The sequence below is a fragment of the Trichomycterus rosablanca genome, chromosome 24 (genome assembly GCF_030014385.1).
Source record: "Trichomycterus rosablanca isolate fTriRos1 chromosome 24, fTriRos1.hap1, whole genome shotgun sequence".
Taxonomy (NCBI): domain Eukaryota; kingdom Metazoa; phylum Chordata; class Actinopteri; order Siluriformes; family Trichomycteridae; genus Trichomycterus; species Trichomycterus rosablanca.
In genome coordinates, this window is record NC_086011.1 from 6,498,386 (window position 1) to 6,518,988 (window position 20,603).

General features: G+C 41.0%; 1 protein-coding gene across 1 annotated transcript; it reads left to right on the forward strand.

Moving 5' to 3' along the window:
• The first annotated feature begins 264 nt into the window (after nucleotides 1-264).
• Nucleotides 265-19,616, forward strand: pank4 (pantothenate kinase 4 (inactive)). Its single transcript, XM_062986749.1, has 19 exons — nucleotides 265-456; nucleotides 2,714-2,808; nucleotides 3,208-3,416; nucleotides 3,568-3,751; nucleotides 4,070-4,162; nucleotides 4,705-4,858; nucleotides 6,256-6,437; nucleotides 6,572-6,653; nucleotides 8,224-8,324; nucleotides 11,277-11,432; nucleotides 11,570-11,682; nucleotides 11,798-11,885; nucleotides 12,955-13,106; nucleotides 13,213-13,268; nucleotides 14,159-14,208; nucleotides 15,621-15,725; nucleotides 16,725-16,825; nucleotides 16,900-16,968; nucleotides 17,400-19,616. The coding sequence occupies exons 1-19, from the start codon at nucleotides 342-344 to the stop codon at nucleotides 17,626-17,628; spliced, it is 2,334 nt and encodes a 777-aa protein (XP_062842819.1). The 5' UTR covers nucleotides 265-341; the 3' UTR covers nucleotides 17,629-19,616.
• The last annotated feature ends 987 nt before the right edge of the window (nucleotides 19,617-20,603 follow it).

The window sequence follows — 20,603 nt, forward strand, 5'->3', positions numbered from 1 at the left end:
ATTTATTTTCAGTAAAGTTGATCTTAAATTGACTGTGTCATGGACTCAACTTTGGCGTTTATTTCATAGCTTTATGTCCAAAAAGATCAAACAAGCAGCACGTACAAATAAAAATATCCAAATAACATGACTTTTATTTTGAACATTTGACAGCGTTTTGGCAAAGTCCAAAATTCCATACTAACCTACTAGATAGTATATAAAAGTAGTACGCCTTCAGTGCTGCTGTATCCTCGTAGTGCACTATTTTTCCATACTATGTAGTAGGCTAGTAGAGGATTTTGAAGGTAGCCTTTAGCTTCACGCCTTCTGCGCTTGTTTGCCAAAACAACTGGTTGAAGATGGCGACTGATGGAGGGACTGACACTTCCCACAGCATGGATAAAAGCATAATCCTTCCTCCGGATGAGATTTTTCGGAATCTGGAAAATGCCAAGAGGTTCGCGATAGACATAGGTACTGACAACTAATAAACTATATCTTTATGCTTGAACGTGTGAGAAGTAGCCACTTGTGGAGCTTATCTGCTAACTGACTAGCTGTACAGATTAGCGAAGTTGAAGTTCAAAGCTGGTCAGTTACTGAAATAGCTGAACTGTTACATTTAAAAATATAAATATTTAAGTGTTGCTGACATTAACAAAGTAGTTAGCTAAGTTACAAATGACTAAACTATGTACAGTATTTATAGTTTTAGCAACAGCTATTTTAGCTACACTATGTGAGCAAAGGACCTCTCAGTATATTTATCTTCTGGTAAAACAGTTATCAAGATTTTGGATCGTTTGTGGGAATTTGTACTCTGTTGTTGGACATGTTTTTATGGACCTAACTTAAGAACCTCAGTCATGCTAAAACAGGAAAATGACTTTCTCACACTTGTATTTTATACATTTTTATAGTAATCAGGAGGTTGCCAGTTCAAGCTCCACCGTTTCCTATCAGAATCAGAATCAAAATATCTTTATTGTCATTATACCAGGTATAACGAAATTAAGGTGCCATACTCTCAAGTGTTTATAAACAATATTTAAAGAAAGAAAACTAGAATTTACAGAATATCAAAATTTAAGAATTTACAGAATTTACAATGACAATAACAATAACACACAAAAAATAGACTTTCTGTTCAGTAGCAAGCTGGTGGAAAATTGCACATTACCCTTTGTAAACATTGTAAAATTGCCTAAAAATTGCACATTACCCTTTGTAAACATTGTAAAATTGCCTAAAAATTGCACATTACCCTTTGTAAACATTGTAAAATTGCCTAAGAAATTGCACATTACCCTTTGTAAACATTGTAAAATTGCCTGAAAATGTGCCTCTGTTGGACACTGAGCAAGATCCTCAACCTTCAATGACTTAAATTGTATTCAGGCACAATTGTAAGTCACTTTGGGTTAAAAGCATCTGCTAAATGACATAAATGTCTGACTATGAGCTTGCTTCATATTCATCCACAGAGTGTATCTGTGGAAAATCATGTCCTTTTAATCAAAAGTGCAGTTGTGTGATCAGGCACCGCTGTTGGACGGGAAGACCTGGCAACCTTGTTTAGTGGGGTTAAGGTCAGAGCTCTGTATTGACCACTGGAATTTTATTTACACCAAACTTTGCTTTTAGACCTCTGTGCACAGGGGCACAGCTATACTGGAACAGTAAAGTGTCTTTTCTAGGGATGTAATGATACACTCTACCCACGATGCGATTCAGGATACTGTGTTCACGATACGATTTCTGTAAACAAAATGAAATTGCAGACAAATTCAATTAAGTTTCCTTTTATTATTTCTCTTTTAAAAATAAAATGAAATGCTGTATCTGTGCTTATCTTTTATTTATCTAAATAATTAATGCCCTTTTATTTCTGTGGTAGGTACAAACTATGCAAAACAATGCATAAAAAAACTGAATTGAAAATGTAAAACAAATCCCACAATAAATAAATAAATGAATAGTACAAATAAACAAAGTATCCTCACATAAATAAATTTGGCTGGAGAATTCTGAACCCGGCAACCCTGTAATGACATCAACCAGGCGAGGTGAGTAGCGCCAGTGCCCTCTGCTGTTTAAAGTGAATATCGATTCATTATACATGTAAACCGATTTTAATCGTAACACATGTGAATCGATTTTGAACTTCTTGTGGTGCATCGTTACATCCCTAGTCTTTTCCAAACCGTTGCCACAAAGTTGGAGGCACAACATTAGTGAAATCTTTCAACTCAGTAATTAGGAGAGATTTCCACACACTTTTGGCTGTATGCTCAAATGAGCCAAAACATTATGGCCACTCATTTGATATGTCAGTAATGCACTGATTGGTTGAGACCTCTAAAAGTGACGTCACCAGCAGACTCTTATACTCCTGTAGTAAGACTTTAAGTTTCATGTAATTTGCCATCAGTGAATCTTGACTGCTCATCACTTGTCAGCAGTTCTTTGGACCACTCTGAGTAGATACTAACTATGGCTGCCTGTGAGCGCTTGTTTTGCTTGGTCCTTATCAAAGTCATTCAGGTCTTTACACAGCCTTTCTCTGCTGCCTTCAACACATGTACGTTAATATATCTTTGACCTTGACATGCGTGATTGTGCTGCAAAAGTTCTGTGTCTTCCAATTGTATTAAATCATTAATAAAACTTGTTTTTCTCTTCAAGGAACACTTTATTATTTATCTGACCGAAATCTTTGCTTTTTTGACAGGTGGCTCTTTGACAAAGCTGGCCTATTATTCCACTGTACAACACAAAGTTGCGAGAGTGAGATCGTTTGACCATACAGCAAAGGGAAGCTTTCCGGTATGACCTCTACACTTTACACTATTTTTAAAAGCAATCTGAACCTTTGTTGGTTCTAGATTTCGGTCTAGAGTTAAACAGGGAAAGGTACCATACTGTAAGGCTGCATTCACAGTATGCAAAAAATAAACACTTTTGCACTGGCTGTGAGGTGATCTCATTTACCTTGCCACTGTGCTACCATGAGCATTGCGCACCGCACACAGTTATTCAGTCATAATTGTAACTTACTGTGGATAAAGCATCTCCTAAGTGCCTTAAATCTAAATGAGAGCTCAATATCAGATAAAGCAAGAGGACCCCGGGATTTTTAGCACCCAAGTTTTTAAGTTAGATTAAGTTAACCTGTAGTTTGATATTGCCTGTGTTATGACTTCTCTCACTGTGGACGTTTCGCAGGAAGCAGATGGAGACCCGCTGTATGAGATATCCGTACAGGAGGAGATCACGGCTCGGCTTCATTTTATCAAATTTGAGAACAGATACATTGAAACGTGTTTGGATTTTATTAAAGACCACCTGGTTAATACGGAAACCAAAGTTATTAAGGCTACAGGAGGAGGAGCGTACAAGTTCAAAGACCTGATTGAGAAGAAGTTAAAACTCAAGTGAGTGTAATGCTCTCTATTATGTCTTTATTAGGAGGATGGTCCTAATGTTTTGGCTCATCAGTGCATGTTTGGCCATGTACAGCATGATATTACTCTCTGGTGACTGGTATAACTTAAACATTAGTTGACATTTTTTGTCTATTAACAGAGTGGACAAAGAGGACGAGATGTCGTGTCTTATCAAGGGCTGTAATTTTGTGCTGAAAAACATCCCCCATGAAGCATTTGTTTACGCGAAGCATGCAGACCTAGAATTCCGCTTCCAGAATACACACCCAGATATCTTTCCTTATCTTCTAGTGAACATCGGGTCTGGTGTTTCAATTGTAAAGGTAAGATTCTTGATTCTGCTGACCAAACATTTGTAAATAGTTATCCAGAGATAACCCCTTGTATTGTGAATTTGACTTAAACACCCATAATGCAATTTTATTCAATGTATTGTATCAGTCTATAATCATAGCTATAAGCCTCTACAATTTCTGTTGACTTGGATTTGGGCAGTTTATCACATTTGTCATAGCAGATTCTTAGTTCTCTCTTCAACTGCTAAATTCTGCAAATATATAGGAAATCAGGAGGGACCAGATACATTTTTAAAGTACTAGATGGTATGTGATGTGATGTTAATTAAACTCTTCAATTTGAAGGTGGAATCAGAAGACAAGTTTGAGCGCATTGGTGGAAGTTCCATAGGTGGTGGTACATTTTGGGGTCTTGGAGCTTTGCTGACAAAAACGAAGGTAATTTCTTCTGTCTTGTAATTGCTTTATTACATCCAATCCAACAAATGTATACACCGTATTTCTAAATATATGTGGACACCATTTCTAAAGTTCTGAAGTTTCAGCTACACCTATTATGTACAGTTGTATAAATATAAATTATATGCTTCTGACTTTGTGTCAACAGTTTGAGCAACTAAATGTGCAGACATTTCAACAGACACAGTCTAAAGTCTTGTAGTGTGTAGTGTACTTTTTTCAGATGTTCAGAGGCTGTTATAGCTATCAAATAGGCAAAGTCAATATTAATGCCCATGGTTTTGGAATGAACGGCAATGACAGCTCAGTGGTTAAGGTGACAGATTGATTATTGACCAGAAAGTCACTGGGTCAAGACCCACCATTGCCAAGGCCCTTAAGCCTCAATTGCTTGCATTGTGCTGTCACATTGGAATTCTAAGGTGCAACTGGCTCAACTTCAGATGTCCGTATACTTTGGGCTTTATAGTGGTACTAATTAAACTGGTTCATTGATTTACCGTTTTAATCCCCCATAATAGAGATTTGATGAGCTTTTGCAGTTGGCTTCCAAAGGGCAACACAGCAGTGTGGACATGCTGGTTCAGGACATCTATGGAGGTGCGTCCGTCTCACTGGGGCTGCCTGGACACCTCATAGCAAGCAGCTTTGGGAAATCAGCCACCACAGACAAAGGTAACACACACAAACCAACAGCATGTGTTTACTATTTTGTATTGGGCGGTATTGTAAACGGAAGGTTGTTGGTTCAAGTCACAACACTTATAGGTTGCGACTGTGGGGCCCTTGAGCCAAATCCTTAATCTTTGATTGGTTGAATTGTATAAGTTCACAAGAAGTGTCTGCTAAATGCCATAAATGTTACATTTTGTGTGTTTTCCTCTGATAAACGCAGACAAACGACCTTTTACTCATTTGTGAAAAGCTGCTGTTCCCGTTGAGAAATGGAGCAAAGGTCTTTGTTGGCACAGACAGCACGTAATTCTGTTTTTCAGCTGCACATGCAGAATTTAGTGGCTTATAGTTAATATCAAAAGGTTCCAAACACTTTTATGGGTTTACATGTATATTATATGGCTAAAATTTTCTGGACACCACTTCTAATGATTAAAGTCAGGCGTTTTAGCTATTTCCATTGGTATAAAATCACTGTGACAACGGTTACATGAATGCATTTTTGAGTTTGGTGTGAAGGAACGTCGGAGGCCTGCACAAAGAATAAAGCTACATCAATCACTTAGAGTGGTGCCTACGGTGAAGCGTATGAACAGGTTCCTCACTGCTGCTGCAATTGTGGCCTCTGCTGGCTGGTCGAAGCGGCTGCATGGGGGGTGGTTGATTCACAGATAGCAGTGCATTTGTGTGACTCGCCTTACCTTAAAAAAAAGAGCTTAAAAAGCTCAGGCTTAATTAAACTGAGTATTACCACAGAGCGGGAGCCGAGTCAGACTCATTCTGCCTGTGGAGCTAAAAGTTTTCTGTCAGTCAGAGCAGATGATCCTGAACTAACCGACTTAGTAATTAATGAACTTTTGCTTCTGATTGGCTCTGTGAAGTAACGTTTTCTGCTCTCATCTACATTAAAAGCAAGAACCGCTTACGACTTACGAAAGTGAACCACGAGTTTGTATAACGTGCTCATAGAATCGGCTCAGATAGGCTCGGGCTGTATGATCTTTTTAAAGTAATTATTTCAATCATTAAAATTGCATCGTATGTATGATGTGCACGTTAATTATGTTATTTTAGGTCTCGCGATGGTTGACGGGGGGGGGGGGGGGCGGGTAGTGTTCGAGACGCACCTTTGAGTGGGGGGATGGGGGGGGGGGGGGGGGGGGGGCGCAGATTCGTGGTCGACACACGGAGGGGGCGCATGTCCAAAAAGGTTGAAAACCCCTGCTCTAGCAGAAGGGTTGGAAAAGAATTAGAAATCACATAAAAAATGGGGAAATGAAACCGTCTCTTGTCACTGTCTGTGACAAGTCTGGTTTCAGGAGATTGGTGATATTTCCGGTGGTTAAGCCAACGTTATTATTTTTTCAACTTTCTATTTTGGTTTGTGCATGTTTCAGAGTTTTCCAAAGAAGACATGGCCAAGAGCCTGCTGCACATGATCAGCAATGATATCGGCCAGCTGGCCTGCCTCTACGCTCGCCTGCACAATCTAACCAGAGTGTACTTCGGAGGATTCTTCATCCGAGGACATCCAGTCACCATGCACACCATCACCTACAGCATCAATTTCTTCTCCAAGGTGCCCCATCATCTCTAATATATCCCACCACATGGTTTTACTGTTGTGGTTGATCGCTGTAAGCATTAATGCAAAATACAAATATATAAAGAAGCAATATACAAAATAAATCAGGAATATTTATTACTTTACAGGGAGAAGTACAAGCTTTGTTCCTGAGACATGAAGGTTATCTAGGTGCTATAGGAGCTTTTCTGAAAGGGGCCGAAGAAGACAGTGAGTGTTTTTTTCCAGATTTTATCGACACCTGTTCTGTTTATTTGGGTCAGAGACAAAAGTTTTCAGATCGTTTCAATAAGGGTTCTGTTTGAATCTCAGCTCTGCTACCGGCAGGCTGGGCGCCCACCCGAACAATGACTGACTTGTTCGCAGGGTGGGTGCCGGAGGGGATTCCTCATAACAGCTGCACTTACGACCTCTGCTGGCTGATTGATGGCGCCTGCACAGAGACGGTGGATAATGTGATCAGGGTGTGTCTTTCCGTACACAAAGCTGATCCACATATGAACTCGCAAAGCTATGTGTCTAAATAAATAGATTTGGTCGCAGGCACGAACCGAAGGCGAGTGCCGTAGATCATCACAGCCGTGATGTTATTCGCGATAACACACGACCTCGAGTGTTCTATTGCTTTTATACAACAGTTTTTACAAAATAAAGAAAGAAAATAAATCAAAGAAGCCCTGAATTTCATATTAAATATGCTTTAATATTGACAATACCTTCCGCCAAAAAGTAGTTCCACAACGAATATAAAGTTTAACACTACAAAGCAGACATCCCAAGTTGCAAAAACTCATTTCAGGGAGGTTAGAACAAGAAGAAGAAGAAAGCAAGAACCTCCGAAGGGAAAAAAATAAATAAAAAAAAACCTCTCGCACACACCAAAGGCTATGGATGAAAACAGAACTACTAGGAGCTGCTAACTGGCTTAACTGACTGTTCGCGTTACAAACACAATAATGTTCCCTAAATAGTGCACTAGATTGTGTATCAGATCATGGATATATGTTCCCTACATAGTGCACTAGATAGTGAATTAGACAATTGGTTATGTTCCCTACACAGTGCGCTAGATTGTATATCAGATAACGGATTTAAAACGCGACCGGGAAAAAAAGGCTGTGTTGCCTGCGTGCGCGTTTGTGTGCATGACGCTTGTCGTTAATGGCAACGCGTCAGCGGAGTAATACCATTGTGGTGTGAAAAGACCGTGCTGTTATCACCAATATCAGCACGTTTAGAACGCTTCTCAACCAATCAGATTGTAAGGTCGGAACTAACTGTTGTATAAAATATAATAAACTACTATGAAAGTGTCCTTTGAAGTAAACATTAACATATGTGCAATTTACAGTAGGTGAATAAATAGAATAAAGATATATAACATGTGATATATAACATAATAAACTATTATGAGAGTAAGAATTAAATACAGGTGGGCAACTCGGTGGGTAGCACTGTCACCTCACAGCAAGAATGCCCTGGGTTCGATTCCCAGGTGGTGCAGTCCGGGTCCTTTCTGTGTGGAGTTTGTATGTTCTCCCCATGCCTGCATGGGTTTCCTCCAGGTTTCCTCCCACAATCCAAAGACATGCAAGTGAGGTGAATTAAAGATACTAAATTGTCCATGACTGTGTTTGACATTAGTAACTACCTGTTCTGTCATGAATGTAACCAAAGTGTGTAAAACATGACATTAAAATACTAATAAATTAAATGAGTTATAGGTTAGTATATCAGTATTGTTTAGAAATGGAGGATGTCACCTCTGTTTTCTTTTCAGATCCTAATCAGTACAGCTGGGGTGAGAATTATGCTGGGAGTTCTGGTCTCATGAGCGTGTCACCAGATCTGAATCCAATGCAACGAGCCCGCAGTGGGACAGTAAGTAAGCCCCAATCGTTTGTTGTTGTTTTTTTTTTCATTGACATGCCCCTCTTTTTTAAATTGACATTTTTATTTCATGTTTCTTAATGTCTTATTTCTTCTCATCCATCTCTTCCTTTACTCCATAATCTTTTCACATCAGTTTCCTGTAAGTACCGTTTAATGAGTGAATTTGTGGCTTCATGCTTCTATTGTGTTTTATTGCTTTATGGTTCTCTTCAATGTGCTTATTCACTTTTTGTTTTTAGAAAAGTAGTGGCTCCTGATGAGAGACAGTTACACGGCCTATAGTGCAATAAGAAATAGGCAAACAAAGCTGGGCTGGACCAGTGACATCACTGTGTCTGTATCAAACGGAAACAGAACGCAGACTCAACTGTCATGAATCAATGTAGTGTCAAACTAGAATGTTCATAACTTATTAGTGAAAGGCAGTCTGGGTCGTGTAGTTGGTTTGTTGAGTAGAGTACTCACGATGCTTTATACAGACAATATGTCACTGGTTCAGTTCCAACCTGATCCTGCCGCCACACCTACCTCTCCTTCTGACACGCGTGCAGCCGCTGATCGCTTCTTTTCAACTGACAAGGACGGTGAAAGAGCACAGTATCACCCACCCCCCCAGTGCAGGTGCCTGGGTGGCACGGTGGCTAAGTGGGTAGCACTGTCGCCTCACAGTCTGATCCCCAGGTGGGGCGGTCCGGGTCCTTTCTGTGTGGAGTTTGCATGTTCTCCCAGTGTCTGTGTCTGCGTGGGTTTCCTCCGGGTGCTCCGGTTTCCTCCCACAGTCCAAAGACATGCAAGTGAGGTGAATTGGAGACATTAAATTGTCCAAGACTTCTTGATATAACCTTGTGAACTGATTAACCTTAATGTAACCAACATGTACAGTGTATCACAAAAGTGAGTACACCCCTCACATTTCTGCAAATATTTCATTATATCTTTTCATGGGACAACACTATAGAAATAAAACTTGGATATAACTTAGAGTAGTCAGTGTACAACTTGTATAGCAGTGTAGATTTACTGTCTTCTGAAAATAACTCAACACACAGCCATTAATGTCTAAATAGCTGGCAACATAAGTGAGTACACCCCACAGTGAACATGTCCAAATTGTGCCCAAAGTGTCAATATTTTGTGTGACCACCATTATTATCCAGCACTGCCTTAACCCTCCTGGGCATGGAATTCACCAGAGCTGCACAGGTTGCTACTGGAATCCTCTTCCACTCCTCCATGATGACATCACGGAGCTGGTGGATGTTAGACACCTTGAACTCCTCCACCTTCCACTTGAGGATGCGCCACAGGTGCTCAATTGGGTTTAGTCCATCACCTTTACCTTCAGCTTCCTCAGCAAGGCAGTTGTCATCTTGGAGGTTGTGTTTGGGGTCGTTATCCTGTTGGAAAACTGCCATGAGGCCCAGTTTTCGAAGGGAGGGGATCATGCTCTGTCTCAGAATGTCACAGTACATGTTGGAATTCATGTTTCCCTCAATGAACTGCAGCTCCCCAGTGCCAGCAACACTCATGCAGCCCAAGACCATGATGCTACCACCACCATGCTTGACTGTAGACAAGATACAGTTGTCTTGGTACTTCTCACCAGGGCGCCGCCACACATGCTGGACACCATCTGAGCCAAACAAGTTTATCTTGGTCTCGTCAGACCACAGGGCATTCCAGTAATCCATGTTCTTGGACTGCTTGTCTTCAGCAAACTGTTTGCGGGCTTTCTTGTGCGTCAGCTTCCTTCTGGGATGACGACCATGCAGACCGAGTTGATGCAGTGTGCGGCGTATGGTCTGAGCACTGACAGGCTGACCTCCCACGTCTTCAACCTCTGCAGCAATGCTGGCAGCACTCATGTGTCTATTTTTTAAAGCCAACCTCTGGATATGACGCCGAACACGTGGACTCAACTTCTTTGGTCGACCCTGGCGAAGCCTGTTCCGAGTGGAACCTGTCCTGGAAAACCGCTGTATGACCTTGGCCACCATGCTGTAGCTCAGTTTCAGGGTGTTAGCAATCTTCTTATAGCCCAGGCCATCTTTGTGGAGAGCAACAATTCTATTTCTCACATCCTCAGAGAGTTCTTTGCCATGAGGTGCCATGTTAAATATCCAGTGGCCAGTATGAGAGAATTGTACCCAAAACACCAAATTTAACAGCCCTGCTCCCCATTTACACCTGGGACCTTGACACATGACACCAGGGAGGGACAACGACACATTTGGGCACAATTTGGACATGTTCACTGTGGGGTGTACTCACTTATGTTGCCAGCTATTTAGACATTAATGGCTGTGTGTTGAGTTATTTTCAGAAGACAGTAAATCTACACTGCTATACAAGCTGTACACGGACTACTCTAAGTTATATCCAAGTTTCATGTCTATAGTGTTGTCCCATGAAAAGATATAATGAAATATTTGCAGAAATGTGAGGGGTGTACTCACTTTTGTGATACACTGTATAACATGAAGTTAAAATCCTAATAAACAAACAAACAGTGCAGGAACACGGCTACAGCCATTGTACGCGCTAGGCTTCGTGTGACTCCCGCCCCCTCACTCATGCAGGCGCTCGGACCAATCCCGGAGATTGCATATTATTATGAGAAGAGACCTGTCCGACCTTCCCTCTCTCAAACACAGCCAATTGTGTTTGTATGGACGCCCAGCCAGGTCGGTTGCTCTGCTGAGATTCGAACTCGTAGTGTGAACACTCTGCAGTGGTGCGCTCGTGTGTTAGACCGCTGAGCCACCTGAGGGCCTGAATACTTTTGAATGCTTGTAAAACGTCGCATTTGTTATTTAGTCTCTCGCTGACATCCATGTGCTCACAAATGCCTCTCTGTTTGTGAATGTGATCGCTCTAACGTAGTTTCGGAGACTTGCCTGCTCGTGCTTTGAGCCTCTTTCTCTCTTTTTGTCTCTACAGTTCGACATGCTGGAGATGGACCGCTTGGAGAGGCAGCTGGTGAACTTGCCCTTGTTGCAGGACGCCTCGTCGTACATCCCAGACACGGTAGACCTCACGGAGGATGCTTTAGCCCGAGAGTACTGGCTCTTCTGTTTTGAAGAGGCTCTAGATGGGGTAAGGCTTTTAAGGGATTCAAAACTTAATATCATACTGTGAAGGATTTGGACACTGCAGCATTACGCCCAAATAAAACTAGATGTGGGAAGTTAGTGCCTCCTCTAAGTTTACTTCTTTTTTTGACACTTCTGCAGGTGGTGAAACGAGCCGTGGCCAGTCAGAAAGATCAGCCCGAGGCCCTAGAGAGGGCTGAGAAGTTCAGGCAGAAGTACAGAGACAAGCTGCAGACGCTGCGTCATCAGCCATTGTAAGAAACCTGCACACAGAGCTGTAGCAGGATTCCCTTGAACCTGCATTGTTTATTTTCGGCAACTGTTTTGGCAACTACTCCTAACTACCATCTTTCTGCTTTTCCCTCTAAGTGCTTATGGGTCTCTTACCGTTCGAAGTCTGCTTGACACAAGAGAACATTGTTTAAATGAATTCAACTTTCCCGACCCCTATTCGAAGGTTTGCATTGATGTTTGGTTTCATTCGAAACATTCGGAATGTAGGAAATGCATTGATTGGCGCTGAATATGCATGTCAATGGAATACCCTAACAGAGAGTGTTGTATGGCGAAGCATGCTGTGCTCTCTTTATTCATTTGTGTTAGGATTCACTACACTGTTACAATGACCGCTGGCCTTTGCCCCTTTGGCTGGAGATTTGGCTGCAGCCCCAGCTGGGAAATTCTGGTGCTTGGCGAACAGCCTATCCATTGTCAGTGCGCCCTCAGTGCCACTCCCATGCCAGAATAAAAATAGGGTTGCAACAAACGACAGGAAGAACCAACATGATTCACGGTGGTGACCCCTGTTATACCCCTGTTATATATTTATATAAACGTACATATACATACATCTTATATAGGTCTTCTGTTTTTTGCATCAAGAACACTGGCCTTTTAATTAAAATTTTTTTTTTTTTTTTAATTTTAGGTAGACAGGCCACCTAAAATTAAAGATATTGGCTCTCACTGTGATTTAGTGTAGTCCTAGAGGTGTAATAATGTATTTGGAACCCTTTCCAAACTTCAAAACGGAACAACTTCTTCTTTCACCTCTATTCATTTTGTTAGATAAGGTCTCATCACTCTTGCTGAAAGTGCTTGACCTGAAGCTAAAGGTCTGTAAGATTTATATTTCACATTCAGTCATGCCCGGCTGTAATTAATTAGTCACATTGGCTTACAATTACAAAGGTGATTTGCAAAGCCACTTTGACAAAATAAATTTTCATCAAGTGCTTTATCTTGGTCAGTTCCACCGGTAAACACTGGGCACAAGGCATGAACACCCTGGACAGGGCGCCAATCTATCGCAAGTCTTCGCCCAACAGACATATCCAATTAAGTCTGTGTAGACGCCTGGCTGTTCTATACCGGGCTAGCGTAACCATCCGCTATGCCACCTGAGTGCCACAAAGGTCATGTAGTTGTGAAATAACTTAATTTCTAGCTTTATTTGCCTAATATCACATTTTGTATCATGAGCTTAAATCCCCGGTGTGACAGTCATGCGAAAACTGTGTCCACAGATCAAACAGAAAGAAAACGACATGGCCCTAAAGTACTACCAAAAGGTGGTGAACTCTCTAGAAGAGCTGAGCTGGGAACAGAAGCAGTTCGCCCTGGTCCGAGGCCTCCTGGCTGGCAACGTGTTCGACTGGGGAGCCAAAGCTGTCTCTGAGTGAGCGATATGTAAACGTATCTGAGTGAGAGCCATGCTATTTTTTTAAACGGGAATCTTGTAAGAATAGAAAGTGCATGTTTTGATCGATCAACCTGTTTCACAGCATTCTTGAAACCGATCCTGAATTTGGATTTGAACAGGCCAAGCAGCAGCTGCAAGGTAGGAGATTATTTTGTTTTTCCCATAGCTATGTGGAATCAGATACAGCCACCATGAATAACTATACAGGCACATAATGCATCATGTTTTTCAATTGTATTCCAGTGTTTTCTACAGTATATCATTTTTGTGTTATTTTTAGTGTATAAGTGTCAAAAACATCCCCATTATTTAACATAAGCCTAAAATATATGCGGTTCCACAGTACCATAGAACGCATTAACATGTTTCCCATACATCCTTATGAGAAAAAATACCTCGACACTTAACTTCTTTTCGACGCCACTCCCAGAACCAGTTGACGTCTAGTTTCAAGGTACCACTATGGCTTTACTTTTAACCAAGACCAGAGGCCTTATGTACTGTATGTATAGGGTATGCAAACTGGGGAAGCACTGTGATAACATTTTGTTTCCGATACCAACCCTATTTAATGTAACCTACTGGTTTTTGTCCACTAATTCTAAGAGCTGTTTAATTCAGCATTTAAATGACAAATTTATATAAACTCTTGCTTTAATGAGGAGTTAAACATCTGCTACATGTTTATTCTCCATCTTTAGTGTCATAAGATAATTTCGCACTGTTCTGTTACACCGAGAAAGCAGAAATGAAAGTCATTTTTTACTTTTGTTGTCAAAACTGATACTGCTCTTGAGTGCGTGTACTGGTATCTGGCAACCTTCTTGTATAGCTGTGTGGGTTTGAAACAGATAACCAGGTTTTTCTTTTTTTCTTTATCCTGGTCATGGTCACGGCACGTCCAGGTTTACAGGGAAACACTGACCAGTTCATTGCAGGGTTTGGGCCACCAGAGCACCATTAGTTCATTAATTGGTTAAAGTACCAGGCTAGTAATCAGTTTTAACGTTCTTGCTTTTTTCCTCCAGAGCGTCCATGGCTTGTGGATACCTACAACCAGTGGATCGAAAGGTTAAAGGTAAGGATGTAACACATAACCGACATGATTACAGCATCACATTAAAATATATATCATGTTATTGAGTTTCATATCAGCAGGTGGTTGTACTTAATTTCATGACAAACAGCGTAATGTAGTAAACATGGCAGTAATGTAGACCATTAGGATAAACAAAGTTAGTTAGGAGTTCAAATCCATGGTTTAATGTGGATTTAAATTAAAAGTGGGAAAATATAACATAGCCCAAATTATAAAGACAAGATGAAATAAGGAGACAGAAACATAATACCTGTCTTGCCATAAAATTACACACGTTAAACATGGCAATTAAAAGTAGTAGTCATTCATGATATAATATATAATATAATAATAATAATATAAGTGCATAACATTTTTTCTGCTGGGATTAAAACGGCAGCACATGTGCACTGAAAATGAGCCTGACTACTAGGGCTGGGTATCGCCACTAATTTCCTGGATCGATTCGATTCGATTCACGAGGTCCCGATTCGATTCAATTCATTTCGATTCAACACAGTTAGGCATATTTGAGTTACATTAACAGGTTTTGTTTAAATATGTAAAGATGTTCAGAGAACGAATGTGATAATTGTACAAAGTACATAATATTCTCATTATTAAAAATGTGTGTTTACATAAATAATGAATCCAAAACAGAAAACAGTAACATTCATTTTTTATTATTATTTTATATGTCTGACACACTACAACAGTGTAAATGTAATGTAAACATACACCTGGCTGTTGAACAGCTTATGCCAAGTTCACACTACACGACTTTCTGATTTGCCGGGTCGCTGTACAGTTCACACTGCACGACTCACAGGCGATGGGGGGTTTTACACTACACCATCTATCTCCAACTGGAATCACAGCTTCTCTGGTCTCCAAAACTACGTTTTGTCACGAAAACAAACGTGAGAATTGATGAAAGGTTTAATGATACCACGTCCAAACATGCACATTAACAAATAGCGAGCGATCAAAGTGTGCGCGCTGATGTGCAGCGTAAAATCAAGGAGAAAAATAAAGGAATCTGAGTGGATTTGGCAACACGAGCAGCATGGATTGTTCTGTAGTGAGTTGGAGGTTAATAAATATTTTGTTTTGTAGAGAACGATCAGGTCAGAAATACTGTAAAACTCGTGTGCTGATGTATTCTGATATAAACTATATTACACCCCTGCCCCACCTGTTTACAACCTCCCCCCTGTGTTTCCCCTCGCTGTTTCACACATTGATTGAGAGCCGAGTTTTGAGAATATTGCATCATTTATAAGGCTTAAGCTTAGCATCTCAACAATTCACTCAGCTTTATCATGGCTTTTCTCTTATTGCTTCTTTTTGTTCTTTGCCTCTAGCACCGAAATGACTGAACCTTATACTGATTTTCTGATCTTCTTTTTTAGGGCCCCCCTCATAAATGTGCACTGTTTTTCGTAGACAATAGTGGAGTCGACATCATTCTGGGTGTTTTCCCCTTTGTAAGAGAACTTCTAATTCGAGGCACAGAGGTAAGACGAGCATGCTGGCACACTCTTTTTGCACCTTTAAAATATCCTGGTTTGGTAACAGTGCTGTGTAAGATTACAAAAAGATTGTGACCTCAGTGGGATTTATTCTTAATAGGCCGGTCAGGCGTCTACGTACAGAAATGATTGGCTATGTCTGGGGGGATTGGGGGTTGGCACGTGTTAATGCATTGAGACTGATGATTCCAGGGAAGTCAGACCCTGACCAGGATAAAATGGTGGGAAAACATACAAATCAACAAATTCCTAGCCATGTTGCTTAGGTGGTGGAGCAGTCTGTAATGCTGTTTCACCACTGTGGAGAGTTTAAACTCTTAAATTTGAATCTGGAAGTCTAGAAGTGAAAGGTTTCTCAGGAAATGGGCTGGTGCAACGATCTATTACCCTAGCTTGACTCTGCTCAGAAACATACATCCGAATTCTTAAAAATGGTTTGATCACCTCAGAATCAATCTTTTGCCATAACCATCCCATTCCTTTGACTCCAGTCGGCTGAGCGCCTTCTAGCAGGCACAGTTGGCAGTGCCTATAGCGGACGAAGTTGGGCTCCAGTCTGCTGGGCTGGAAAGACCAGAGGTTGGGTTATCAATGATGTTTAAGGGCCTTGGTTGCCCAGAGTTTGGGACTTGGCTCTTGGTATGCGAAGTAGGTAGAAGGGATTGGTGGACTGCACAGGCCTCCACACACGTCGGAGGGGGTGTGTCAGGCGGGTATACACCCTCCTTGGATATTCTAAATTGGGAGAAAAAGGGGGTAACATGCATAAAATAAAAAAAGCAAGTGGGGAGAAATTTTGTACTGAAAAGTGCTCTTAGATGTCTTGATCTGGATTCCCCAGTCTTAGAAATCTCAGATTATAGAAGACTCGGTGCTTTAATGTTGTATTTTATTGCAATACATTTATGTTTCATATAGATTTTCAGAGTTAACCCTGTAGCTCACATTTTCAGCTTGTTCCAATGCAGTTATCTTGTCTTCCAGGTCGTTCTTGCCAGTAACTCAGGTCCCGCACTGAATGATGTGACTAACAGTGAGCTGCAGATTGTCACGGAGAGAATAGCAGCTATGGATCCGATCATCCAGTGAGCATGCACACAGTCTTTACAGTGCAGCTAGTAGCTACTTTGGCATCTTTAATGGTTTTCTTTGTTTGTAGGGATGCATTAAAAGAAGACAGACTTACATTAGTTCAGAGTGGATCCAGTTCTCCGTGTTTAGATCTGAGGTAGGAATCAATGAATTTTGTTTCACTTGTTAGATAGAGATGTATTGTTGAGCCAAGCCTTTCCTGCAATGACATTTAAAGTAGTACTAGAAATAATAATATTAATAATGATAATAAATAGTAGGGCAGGTGGAACGTCTTTATTTGTCATATATACATATACAAGTGTACCATACATAAAATTCCTTTTTCCGTATATCACAGCTTGTTCGGAAGCTGGGGTCAGAGCACAGGGTCAGTCATTGTATGGCACCCCTGGAGTCAAAAGGCTTAAGGACCTTTCTCAAGGGCCCAACAGTGGCAGCATGGTAGAGCCAGGATACAAACCCAGTATCTCCCATTGATAGAACAAAGCTCTACCCTCTATAATTAATACAATAATAATAATAATTAAATAAACTTCTCTCTTTTCCGTTTTTGTTGGCATCCAGTCGTCTGGACAAAGTCCTCGCCACGGTGGTGCGCGAGCGCCGCACAGACCTGGTGGTCATCGAGGGAATGGGCCGCGCCATCCACACCAACTACTACGCCATGCTGAGCTGCGAGAGCCTCAAGCTGGCCGTCATCAAGAACTCGTGGCTGGCCGAGCGGCTCGGCGGCAAGATCTTCAGCGTGGTCTTCAAATACGAAGTTCCGTCTAATATTCAGGGGCAACATTAAACAAACGTCGCTGGGCACTCGTCCGAGCGAAGACGCTCACCTGGCGAGCGCTAGCGGGCCTCGATGGCGTCTATTCACTACTGTGCCTCTGTGAGGGTGTTTGAGATCCGTCACACGGTGATTATACATGAGAGGATGGAGTTCATTTCTCATCCCAGTCAATAAGAAGCAGGTCTGATACGTGCGTGTACTGTCTGATTAAAAATCAATTATGCTTTTGATTTAAAACAATCGCTATGATTACGGTGGGGCATTTTTGAGGTCGTGAGTCTAATGGGTGCTAGGTAGACCTCCTAATTCTAAGCTAATGTTCAAAATAATGCCAGTTTTCACTGAAGCACAGATGAAGGTCAGAAATATAAAGAGGCTTTGTTTTTGTTTGGCTTTGTTCTGTTTGTTTTGGGTCCCTATTGCCCCTTTTCACTTCAAATGACATCATTTTAAGCTTTGTTTAGTCTATAATCGGAGCAAAAAGACACTGCCATACCACTAAAACATCCATCTGTAAGGCACAGTGGAGTGTACATTATGTTTTGGGGCTGCTTTACAGACAATATTATATACATATTCTGCACATTTCTGTGCAGCACTTAATTATTTGATCAAATTGCATAAAATGTCGTAATGTTTGCTTATTTCTGGGGATTTTCCTTGCTAAATTTGGCAACTTAACAGTAGTTGAGTATCAAAATATGTAGAAAATCACCAAGAAATACATCCAGATTGGTCTGGACATTGGCATCATACTCTGAAGCTATGACGTTGATTAAACTCGCCCCATTCTAAACCCCACTCGTCTTCATACCGATGATAGTTTCAAGTATAAGCAGGGGATGGGCTCTAGGGCTAACCTTGCTTTCAGTCAAATGACCATCAGTAGGTTAAACTGTTTGAAGTCGCATCTGATCAATTAGCTTGTCTGAAAACCAGTATTCTACACGTCTGAAGGGATTAGACGGAGATCTCTCACTGCCATTCATGGACACTGCCAAAATATGCATGTCTCAGTCCATGCGGAAGGTGGACCTAAGGTGTCCCTTGTGATAGAGGCGGGATTTAAAACTCGAAGAGCATCACAGTACTATGACGTGTCCCTATTCCACCTGTCCCTGAAGTCTATTTTACTGTATCTGGGAGGAATTGGTCTGCTGATGTTAAATGTGTCTAATTCAATTTGGTACTATTTAGATTCTGAACATCAAAATAACGTTTTATTTTTCATCTCACTTCAGGGTTGTAGAGCACATCGCCCGACTGAGTGAATTAACATGCATTGTAATCAGGTTATCATGATCAGATTTTGACAGTTACAGCTACAAGTGTACAAACATCTGTAATGCACATGTATTTAATAATGTGATTTAACTGTGATTTAATAATTAGAAAGCACTCAGCTCTGCTAACAGCCGGCCTGACGTTTACACGGACAGGGATTGGCTCGGCAGGGGGAGGGAGTGCCAAAAGGATTCCTAATAACGGCTGCAGTTACGACCTCTGCTGGCTCATCGATGGCCCCTGCACAATGAGACGGGGGATAATGGAGATCAGTACATGACTCTCCATGCGGTCGGCTACTGCATACTTGTCGGAGAGGGTGTAAAACTCCTCGAGATCTCAAGGCTTCCATGACATACATGTACTTACAAGTGTTAGTAAACTTGTAACTAGGACTCTTGGTGGAATATGTCTATTCATTCTTCATTCATGAGTCCACTATTAACCTGACATTGTGGGAAAAAAAAGTCTCAAATCACCATCTCCCAGACCAAAGCTATTAGTGTTTAATTTTACTGTGTCCAAAGCTCGTCTTGCTTAGTCTCACTTTGTGAGATTTTGTAAAGTCATATGTAAATAGAATGTGTGTACAGAAGTGTTACATTCGTTTTGGCATATGTTCAATTACAGTATTTGAGCTTATATATAAATATATAAATTGACAATCACATGTAATTGAATGTTAAATATATTTTGCAATGTGTTCACACAAATACCGTGTCTTGTTGTCATTCATTTGCATGTATTATGGTCACTTTGTCCTAGTCAGGGCTGCGTGGTTGTGACTTCCTTGGAATCAGAACCTTATTAGTTCTATGGGGGAAAGTTATGAAAACAGATCATACAGCTGTTTACTGGTGATGATGGGAAAGTTGGTCACCTGTCATGAATGGCATATATTAGTGGAGTATATGAGTATACTCATAATGGCGTATATGAGTTTAAAAGCATTGTTTATCAATGCACACATGCAAGGAAATAAGCAAATTCACCATCTATAGTCCATAACACTGTTAAGCGATTCAGAAAAATCTGCAGCAATCACAAACTTTAGCACCATTTTGCTTTTTGGCTAACTTTTAAGGTGAATTTGGCATAAAAAAATCCCACTGCTAAGTATGGCGAAGGATCTGTGATGTGGGGCTGCGAACCGTGGCAAAATACTTTGCATCAAGGACTCCATAAAACCAGGGGACATTTAAATAAAAAAACGACAGCAAGGGATGCTCACAGTACCTACTGCATCATAATACTGTCATCTAATTATATTACCACTGTGTGCATACACCTTCAAAGAAGCTTTTTAACCTGGTCAGGGTTACAGGAGGCCTGCTGCCATCTGGAAACACTGAGTTCAAGTGTCACGGTAACAATATAATAAAAATAAGTGAGTGTAGTGAGTGGTTCTGAACGCTAGATGTCGCTGCTGCTGTTGTAGATTGTGGTAGTTTGGACAGAAACTATCAGAACTCCTGTTGTAATTTGTACTGTACTCACTACCTTAATACATCAGGACTAGGGTGGCAAAAAGGGGGTTGGAAAAACATTTTCATGTAAATTTGGACCTAATTTTAGCCTTTGGAATTATTTATAAATCCTTTGGTACTTCATGTTGCCCATGTTGTCATGTATCCAAACACGTTTCCTAGGCTCTTTACAGATTGCCACTCTAAACAGCACAGATCCTCCACTACTACATT